Source organism: Pteronotus mesoamericanus, unplaced genomic scaffold (genome assembly GCF_021234165.1).
Source record: "Pteronotus mesoamericanus isolate MK-2021 breed Mesoamerican mustached bat unplaced genomic scaffold, CSHL_Meso_final contig_163, whole genome shotgun sequence".
In the NCBI taxonomy this organism is placed as follows: domain Eukaryota; kingdom Metazoa; phylum Chordata; class Mammalia; order Chiroptera; family Mormoopidae; genus Pteronotus; species Pteronotus mesoamericanus.
The window spans coordinates 9,265,552-9,275,542 of record NW_026555064.1 but is presented as its reverse complement, the minus strand read 5'-3'; the positions used below and the strand labels follow the sequence as shown (position 1 = coordinate 9,275,542).

The following is a 9,991-nucleotide window of genomic DNA, read 5'->3' as shown; positions in this document are numbered from 1 at the left end:
CACACACACAGGGTCCAGCACAAATAACGCCCCTTTTTTATTATGAAATCTTTTATTACAAAATCATAAGCATGTACTTCTGTAACATAACAACATCACGCTCAAGCACACCATATGACATTTTAGGTGACATGTTCAAATTAAAACTATAAATTATTACACCCATATTATTACCCTACCAACCACACTCAAGCAGGCGTTACTTCCACCGGAACCAGTGTTCTGGGAAGGCTGCCCTGGGAAGGAGAATGAGCATTCTCCCAGCTCATTATGACTTTAAAGAACAAGACCCATTACTTTTTCAGGAAATGACTGGAATGTAACTTTTCACAAATACAAAGTTACTTCAAGTTTTCTAGATTATACTGACCACCCCGCTATAAAAATAACAGCCTGCCCGCCCCTCCCCCACCCCATACCTCTCTTTCTAATTACAAAATGGTACAACCATTCCAGATTACTAATATGAAAGCAAGAAGTAAATATATTATTACAGACATGTACAAAACACGTCAGTATTTCACACCATCTACATTCATAGGAAAGAAGTCTGTTTATTGATTTCCTTTGTTTGACAAGAATCAAGTTGAGAGAAGTGATAAAACAGTCAGGTCTTTGCCTTATGACTCTGCACAAACATTCCAGCCAAAGGCATCTTTTTACAAAGACAACAATACGGGTCAGCGTTTGCAGAAGAAAGGGCTGCTGGCAGTGACATGGGGTTCTCTTTCAACTTCTCAGGCTTTGTGCCATTCTTTCCTCTTTTGATAAACCAAATTCTCAGCTACTGAGGGAACCAGGTAGTGACAGGCAAATACCTAGCTGATGAAATTGTGACTCTAGTCAAATTAACTGGCGGAAAGAATAATGATTCTGCAGCAGAGGGCGCCCTGCCGCCTTGCAATAATACCCTACGGACCAGTCAGTCTCCTGGATGCCGACACTCGCAGGCTCCAAAGTTCCTATGTTAGTTAGTAGTCCTTCTTCAGCCACTCTACCTATTATTAGCACAGGCAAAGGTTTGGTATTTTCTTCAAAAGAGTGGGATATTCATTAACTAGCTCTGATACATGAAAACTCTTTGGCTATTGAAAACCATCTCATTCTCCAAGAGAATAATATTCTGAGTTGAATAAAGCGCTAGATTTGCCTAAAATTTTTGAAGGAGAAGGAGAGTAACCACTTGACTTTAAAGATGCTGAGGTACTAAGGCCACGAGACTTTTTTGTTTGTTTGTTTGTTTGTTTTTTAAATTTCTGGGTTTAGTAAGGTCAAACACCAGCCTGTAAGAGAAACCCCCTGAAAATGTCAGTTCCCTTCGACTGGGCAAGCACCTTCACTTTTATTTACAAGAGCATCAGGAGAAAATTTAGCTGGTCCATGGAAGAAACATGTCCATTGGATGGCGATCTGTCTTTGGTTTCTAGAGCATACATGGTCCCCACGTTTTCCCTGCTTCTCCAAGCCCTCTGCTTCAGTAAGGATGGTAAGACCACAGACTTACCGCCCAGCAAGGACTATGGGTAATTCAGGTTAAGCTGATTTCTCCACAGATTTTTCTCCTGTGCTCCATTCAGACCTGCAGGCCTTTTAAGATTATATGTTCTTGCCTTATCATCTCATCAACAAATATTAATGGGGGGGGGTGCACAGAGCTAATGGCCCCATAGTACGTGCTAACATCAACAGTAACAAAGATGAGATGGTCTTGCATTACTGAGATTCCTGACAAAAGTCACCTGATGAAGCACTTGAGGCAGGCGTAGTTCTGAGAGATATGAACGACCTTGGCAGGTTGCAGAACAAGCAGGTTTTGGAATTAAAGGGTTTGATAATTAAGGGTCCACATCTAGGATCTGGAATCTCTTCTTTAGTTTTGGGATGCTAACCTAGTGCTGTCAAAGACTCAGCATGGAAGAGTGTGGCTACCAACCCCAGGATCTTTACAAACAATTTTCCCTATTACAAAAGGCCTGGAGTTGTGCAATGGGGAAGAAAGTGGGAAGAGAGAAGAGGTAAGTGATGAGAACTCTTTGCTGCTTCTCAAAATGAATGTAGTTTCTAGGCAATCCAAACCTTCTCTGCAATCATGAGTGTTTAACTCCTTCACACACACACACGCACGCACAACCAGGTCAGCTGTAAACCCGGGGCATGAGCATTTACTCGGGAAGAACATCCATGTTCCCATCCTGCCATCTTCTCTTCTGGACCCCTGCAGGGCAATATTCATACCGCCCTTCAATGGCCTTCACCGCATGCACTCCTCAGTCCTGGCCTTGCAACACCTTGGATGAAGGACTTCTGGGACACAGAGCAGTGACCGAGGAACCAGCTGTCCCTCACCTTAGAAGGGTGGTTTCTTTGTATCTCTTTTTCAGTCTTAAGGAAGAAGTGGCCTCTCAGATCACTTATCGAAGAGCCAGCCCTCGTGCTACAATGTTAAGAAGCATGAGTGGCCGTCGCATATGGTACAGCCCACACATTTTTCTAAGAACTCCTGCCTTTGGGGCCTGTAGTGAGCTAGGAAGGTCACAGATGCAGGAGGAGGAAGATAATAAATCTAGACAGCATTCTGGAGTTGTTTCCTTGCTATGATTTCCCTAGGAGACTTTTCTGGCAAGGACGCCTTGGGAGCGGGGGTGGGGAGGGGCGGGGAAGAAATAGCTATAGATGATCTGCAATACAATCAGATACGAGAAGTGAAAACGGGGCTAGTTCCTTTACAGAGGAGCCTGCCATTAGCGTAAACTGGGTATTATCATCTGAAGTGCAAATACAGAGGTTGCCATGAAATAAGAAGACACCAACACTAACAACAGCGGTCACATGGATAACTCTATAGATCCACCAAGGCTTTGCCCTGAAAGATGGGAGAAGAATGTGTGTGGGTGCGTGCACAAAGGAAGAGATGGGTGACTGGAGAAAGCCAGACTTGGAGACAGAAAAGGGAAGAAATCTAAGTGAGAACATACAAAAATGCTACTGGAAATCGCCCTGGCTCCTCGCTCCACAAAGGGTGTGTGACTCTATAGGCCAGATTTGTTGAAAGAATTCTGATTTAATGGGATTTCTTTGTGTTCGGTCAAGGTGAGGCCACTTACTTTGTATGCTCTGCAAGAATTTTCATCCGATCAAAACTCATACATAAGAAAGAATCCTATGTTAGTTTATCTGTCAGCATTTTTGACTCTAAAAGCATGGTGGTCATGGGGAGGTCAGGACACTAACCGAAATAGCCACCGAGCACCACGGTTTTTCATATGCCTGAACCCAGAACCATGAATGTCCTGAGACATTTCCACTGGAATGAGGGAAATGCCGGAAACAAGACAAAACAAACCTCTTTGGACAGAGACTTGCCTCTGAGGTTACCATGCTTACTCGGGGACATCAGGACAGGTTGGTGCCTTTGCCACTCTTAACTTTCTACCTTCTCAAACTGTCCACTCTTCCTGCCTAGATGGTGCAGTGGACATCGCAGGGGTGACAAACTCTGGACACTCCATCAAGATTCAGGGGCTGTATTCATGATCAGGGCTCAGTTCCTCCCAAAGGGACCAGCCACACAGGAGGTAGCGATTCCTAGAGGCGACTCTACATTATTTTGAGGGAATGAAAATGCTCCTTTTCTAGCCCAGGCCTCAGGGTGGGAGAAGGAATTCTGATTTCAATTAAGAGTTGGGCTGTTGCCAGGCAGTTATAATTCACCAAGGGATGGCTGGAGGGTCACAAGCCCCAAAGGCTTTTTCTCAGCCAGGCCATACAAAGTCTGGTATTTGGCGTCATAATGAAACTTCCTACTTTTCCCTTCCAAGGCCCCAGGGGGCACCAGGCCTGGGAAAAGACCTCCTGCCAAGCAGGAAGGAGGACAGCTGCGGGTTGAGGTCAAGTTGGATGACTACCGTCTGGAATTCTCTTTGGCTCTTGAGTGCCATGGATCAGCCTAAGGATTTGCCATAGAAGTGAGGGATAGACTCTGGTTTGAGCACCACATCAACACGGTTTGCATGACCTTCTAAAAAACAACTGATCAGAGAAATAACAGTAAATGTTATTGGCCCTCAGTGGTGTGGTTAGGGAGTTTAAGCAGAAATTTCAGCAGGGGTGGCCTGAACATTTATCCAATACAACACAAATGGACCTCTGAGCCTCTAATTAGGCAACTTGGGTGGAGCCTAGTTCTCTGGGGGAGGTAATTAGGTTTTAACCTTTTTTCTTTATAAGGGTCAGGGAACCTTGCGAGGGTATTGGAGAAGCTAGAGACCTGTACTGTCCAATTGTTAGTGCCCAAATCGAGATGTTCTGTGAGTGTAAAATACGCAATGGCTTTAGAGAGCTAAGTACCAAAAAGAATGCAAAGTATTTCATTCACACTCTTCACATGACTCACATGTTGAAATGATAATATTGGATCAAATAAAGATATTATTACATTATTTTCACGTGTTGACTTGTTGACTTTTTTTACGGTGGCCGGTAGGAAACTTAAAGCTACACATGTGACTGGCATTACATTTCTATTGGGCAGTGCTGGTCTACATGCATGACAGAGAAATGCACATCAGTAAATATACGTCAAGTTTGCATACTCTTCTAGAGGGTTCCCCAATCTTCAGACACCCTCCCTGAATCAGGGGGTCCCCAGGGCTTTGGTGAGAGGTGGAGAGGAACGCTGTGGGGGGAGGAGGGGCTGTTTCAATTTCTTTTGCACTCTTTCATGCCGGTTAAAATTTTTTTTTCTACCAAAGTCCCAGGAGAGTCTTCCAGAAACAGACCTTTGGTGAGTAGAGAACCTCACAGACTCAGGGGTTCAGGTCCACGGCCTCGACTGAGCTTCCTGGGTCCCTCAACATCTCCGCAGCATCGTCTAGAGACTGCAGCGGCCACATGCAATCCACTCCTGCTGCCCCAGCCACCGGCTCGGAGGGAGAATGCTCATCAGGCAGAGGACTCTGCACTCCCGCAGGCCTGTTCTCTCTGGGCATGGAATACAATGCCAATTGCTTTTGCTGTTGAATTATCCTTCTAATTCCATTTGACTTAATACCAAAATCTGTTTTGGGCTGAGCTGACTGAAGGAGGGGTAGGTGTTGCAGGTCTAAGCTGACTGAGAAAAGAAACAGCTTGAGCTTTAGAACTGCCCACTAGACACCAGGAGTGGAGGGTGTCCAGAGATGGCAAACTTAGTCACTAACAGCGGATTGAAAACAAGGTAAAGCCAAACAACTCCTACTCCTACTTGGGCTTAAAACTTCAGTCCCTGAGATACTCATTCTCAGCAACACAGGAGCGCCCGATCTCAACAGCTGCTACTGCGTGTTACACGTCCAGCAATTCTGCCTCCCCAAGGTGGAAAGTCGGCTACGTGCCGTCCTGCAAAACGCAGATCTCCCTGCAAAGGGCTCCCTGGTGGTGCTGGGCCAGAAGGGGCCGTGGGTACTGTCTTGATAAATGCCTCCGCTTTACAGACGGACAAGCAGAGGCCCAGCAAGCACGTGCCTCCTCTGGGCATCCTGACTCTTGGGCCAGCGCTGTTCTTCATTGCTCCCTGGCGGGGACATTTTTGAAGGTGGCGATCATTTTCCTTGCCTTGCTGCCTACTTAGAAAGCATCAGAGGGGAAATGGTCAAAGGTGGTGACAAGGGCACACCGAGCAGTGTCCCTTGGCAGGTACTCCGCGCTTCGGCCGGCAGCGAGGTTTTATGGCGGAACCAAACTCTGTTTTGGGGTGAGTATTAGTGTAAGGAGGTGGGGGGCAAAGCCTCATGAAACGGGCAGAGAACTCAGGGAGGGAAGCATCCTCTCCTATCAACCCCCAGGGCAGCCTCCTCCAGGGGGCGAAGTGATCCTTGGTTGTCCAGAGAAACGGTTCACTTCCTTAGTCATCTCTGTCTGGGAGAGTCTAAATACACGTATTACAAAATTGCCCACTGAAAAAATAGCACATCTCTGTCATGGTTACAAAAAAAGAATACAAACATAAACAGTTTCAAAACAGTGGTGGCGCGTAGTATTCATTGGATACCTCTTCCTTTCTCTGTTTCTCTCTCAGTCAGGAGAAACTGGCCTTAGCCACTTCCCCTCCTGCACCGTTTAGACCAAATCCTTCATCAAGTCACGCCGCCCTTCTCACCTGGTATCCGGACCCACTCAGGGAGCCTTGGGAAGCAACCTGCAAAGGATTCACCTAAGTCCTTCCTCGAGGTCTGGTGAGGGGAGACAGGAGTGTGTTGGAATTAAGGTAGAGCCTGCATTGGGGTGGGGGCGGCGGAGACCCAAAGCTGACTTTTCTGAGGCCTCCGTCTCCTGCAGAAGCTGTGTGAGGTAACAAATCCTGTTCCAGTCTTGGGGAAGCTAAGTACAACCGATGTTTTGCTTTCAGGAACAATCCATCATATCTGGTCTTAAAGCTAAGCTTGTAATTCCAGCTACAAGCCCTACAGCCACAGAGAATGACCTTTATGCCCTGGAGGGGACCTCTGAGTTCAGAATTTCAGCCAAAGACGGTAAGACCCAGACAAACTAAAGTGCCTCCGAGAGCTTCCTTCTCACGTCACGCGGGCCCTCCACAGCGCCAGGCAAGAGGCCACCGCGGTGATGCTGCGGACACTAAGGAGCAGTGGCCTCAGCGGATTCACAGCTTAGTGTTGGGGTCTCTGGCAGCTGGGATTCTAAAGATCCATTGAAAAGAATTGAGATTCTTAGTGAAAGCGGGCCTTCGGCTGTGTTGGGGTGCGAGGCACTTCCCAAAGCCATGCACACTTCATGCTGAGAGGTCCAGGTCTCAGAGACGGAACGCACACAGCGGTCACAGCAGGAACGCGCGCTTCTAAACACAGCTCTCGGAAAAAGCTGGAGTGAATCAAAGGAAAAACAGAGGAGTGAACCTAAAGGAAACTAGACATGGTCTTTAAAAAGAAACCGCCAAAGACATCAAACAATAATTCCAAAACAAGGAAACAAGACCGGGAAAAAACTTGAAATGAAAACTAAGAAGCCCTAAACGTGTCCTTCCAGTCTGTTTTAGGAGCTTCTCAAGTGTGTGTCTACAAGGACATGGGAGGGAAAATCAGCTTTTGACTTTCAACCTGCCAAGGCCGTGGACTGTTGTAGAGAGACGGAGAACTGCATCCTGATCAGCTTGACTTTGGATATTGCTTTTCATGACCGTTTGTGAGTGGAGCGCCCTGCAGACGCCGAGGTGTTCTGGAGGCCTGGGTGCCTGGTCCAAGCCACGGGGCGCTCCTCCCTTCCTTCCCCTTGGGTCCAACCATCTCTATTTTCTATGGTCGCCATTTCACGACTTCACCTCTTCGCAGTCTTGGTCAGTGGAAAGTTCTACATCAGAGAGTCCAACCTCCATCGCCATAATGAGCGAGATGTCCGAATCACTGCTTACAGCTGGCTCCGGTTCACCTGTGAGGGAGAGCAGAGTTCAGGGGTCAAGGAAACTGCCAAACCTCCTGTAAGTGATGCCGCTTTCCCTGGCTGTCCAATAAAGGGGATGGGGAACCGAGGCCAGAGCTCCACGCACCCCTCCCACCTGCCCGGGGTGCACCCCTCTCCTTCCCACCTGTCGGTCTGGGGAAGGCAGACTGTCCTGGGAAACAGCCCTTCTCTTTCCTACACACTTGGCCCCAAAGCCTCCCCAGCCCCGACCCTTTGTAAATATGTAAAAAGAACAAAACTGCAATCCTGGCTGGAACCCACTCCAGCTGTGACTTCTGATCGTGATAATGTGCAGAGAAAGTTGCTGGTGTTCTAAAGCTGTGTGGCTGTGCAATTTTTGTACATTTGGAATTAGAAATATTAAAGATTTATTTAGCTACTTAAAAAAAAAACAAAAGTTTATGGAGAACACTGAACTGTGTCTTTGGATGCTGGTTATTTCAGTACAATTGTCTTAAATAGCATTTCTTTGAAGGTCAAAAGAAGATATAAGAAAAATTGACTATTTTGAAAAAAAAAGTATAGTTAGAGCCTCTTCTCATACTATTGCCCTAAATAAATTCTAAATGGGTCAAAAGTTAAATGTGAACAGAAGAAACTAATAAAGCTAGAAGAAAATACATCTAAGTGTGTGTGTGTGTGTGTATACATATAATAAGTAATTCTATATGAAAAAGCAATTGAGCAATTCACAGAAGATTGATAAATGTGAATAAAATTTTGAAAACTTGAAAACACACACACGAAAAAATAAGATCAAAGGCCTATCTTACACTGGGAATATTTGTAAAAATTTCACAAAGGATTCTATTTTTAACAGATTGAGAGCTTTTAAGTCAATAAGAAAAATAACAGACCAATAGAAAAATGGGTAGGTTACTATTGTGCAAATCACAGAGGAGTATAACAAAAATGACTAATTAATATGAGGTCAAAATGAGCTGCTCATTTTGTTCATGAAATCTTTGCTCTTTAAAAAACGGAGCCTTATTGTGAAGAGTACACTGAGGTAGATACTTTATATTACAGATTACATGTAGAACTGTTAAATTTTCACCCCATAATTTCATTTTAAAAAATGTATTATAAAGAAATAATCAGAGATGCAAAATACTCATTTAGTCATTATTTATAGCAGCAAAACATTCCGTGTAACAAAGTCCAACAATAAAGAATATCTGCTTAAACTATGTTACTTTTAAAGGACATCTTCTTGTTAGAACCATTAAAATGACATTTCCAGAGAATTTGTAGTTAAGTAAGACAATGTTCACAATATACTGTGAAGAGAAGACAGAAGTAGTCAAAGTTTTTTATGTGGTGAGGTTGACAGAGAAAGTTAGCTAGAAGCAAGGAAACCAAAAGATGCTAATAAGTGTTGTCTCCACAATTTTATGATTTATATTCATTTTCTTTCAAATTTGTTTTCAGCTGTACTTCCAAACACTCTGCAGTGCACAAACATTATTTGTTCACTCAAAGCATAATGAGCTCCCGCTCTGTGTGAAGGATGCTACCAGATGATAGGGATGCAGTGAGAGTGGGCGGTTCCTGTCCAGTAGGCAGACCGACAGTTACAAGGCAATGGGATAAGCACTAGGCTGGAAGAGGTAGATGGTGCTATAAGAGCAGAGAGGAGGGCTACGTATGTAACCATTGGCTGAGTCAAAGGCTTCCCGTAGGGTGAGATGTCTAAGCAGAGTCCTGCAAGATGACTCTTATTTTAGCCAGAGGAATGAGAAGGAAGAATCTTTTAAGCATATCAATAGCACATACAGATGTCTAGAGGTGATAATCAGCCTTTAGATGGATATCACATCATATTGAAATATGCCTGGAATGCACAGTCAAGCTAGGGGGTAAGAAGAGGGGAGCAGGAGAGCTCAGCTACATAAAAGGCAGCTTTAAAATCAAAAGATCTCGTATGTTCAATTGCCCTGCAAGAGAAACACGCAATTAAAAGACGAGACACAATGTCTAAGTACTGAGGAAGGCTGCTGGTTATAAAACTTTTGCTCTGATCATCACTGATATAACTTGCTTCATGGTGAGGTACAGTTAAGAGTTCATCATAGTAATATTGTGACTTTCATATAGATCTAGTAAAAAAAAAAAAAGAAGGTGGCACAGATAAAGCGCTGACTTAAGAGTTGTATGGAGCTTGCTCACTGTACCTGCTCAGGTGGCTTTTCCGTCACTCCTAGCTCTTCAGCCACCAGCCTCAGCAGATTTCATGGGTTCATTCTCACTGCAGTGTTTTTTAAATTGGAATGTGTGAATTAAAAGCAAAAGGGGCCACGGGGCTGCTAAAATGAGAGATTGCACAGGTTATGATGCTGTTTTGGAAACCAACTGTCCTGCAGCGCTCAAGGCAAGAGTGAATTCAAATCAATAAAAATAGAGATTTGCAAATAAATAAATAAATAAATAAAGTTTCAGTTTTGGGGATGTGACATTTGCATCAATCACATTATCTAATCATTTACCATTTCAAAACTTTAAAAAAATGATCTGAAGACATTTGAAATTGTTCCTTACA

General features: G+C 44.5%; 1 protein-coding gene across 1 annotated transcript in view; it reads right to left on the bottom strand.

Annotated features, from left to right (window-relative positions):
• Positions 1–471: 471 nt before the first annotated feature.
• Positions 472–9,991, bottom strand: part of RNF150 (ring finger protein 150) — a 163,229-nt gene continuing 153,709 nt past the window's right edge. The window contains exon 7 of the mRNA XM_054562929.1: positions 472–7,419. Within this exon, the coding sequence (XP_054418904.1) occupies positions 7,301–7,419 (119 nt within the window). The 3' untranslated portion in view covers positions 472–7,300. The remainder of the gene's footprint in view (positions 7,420–9,991) is intronic.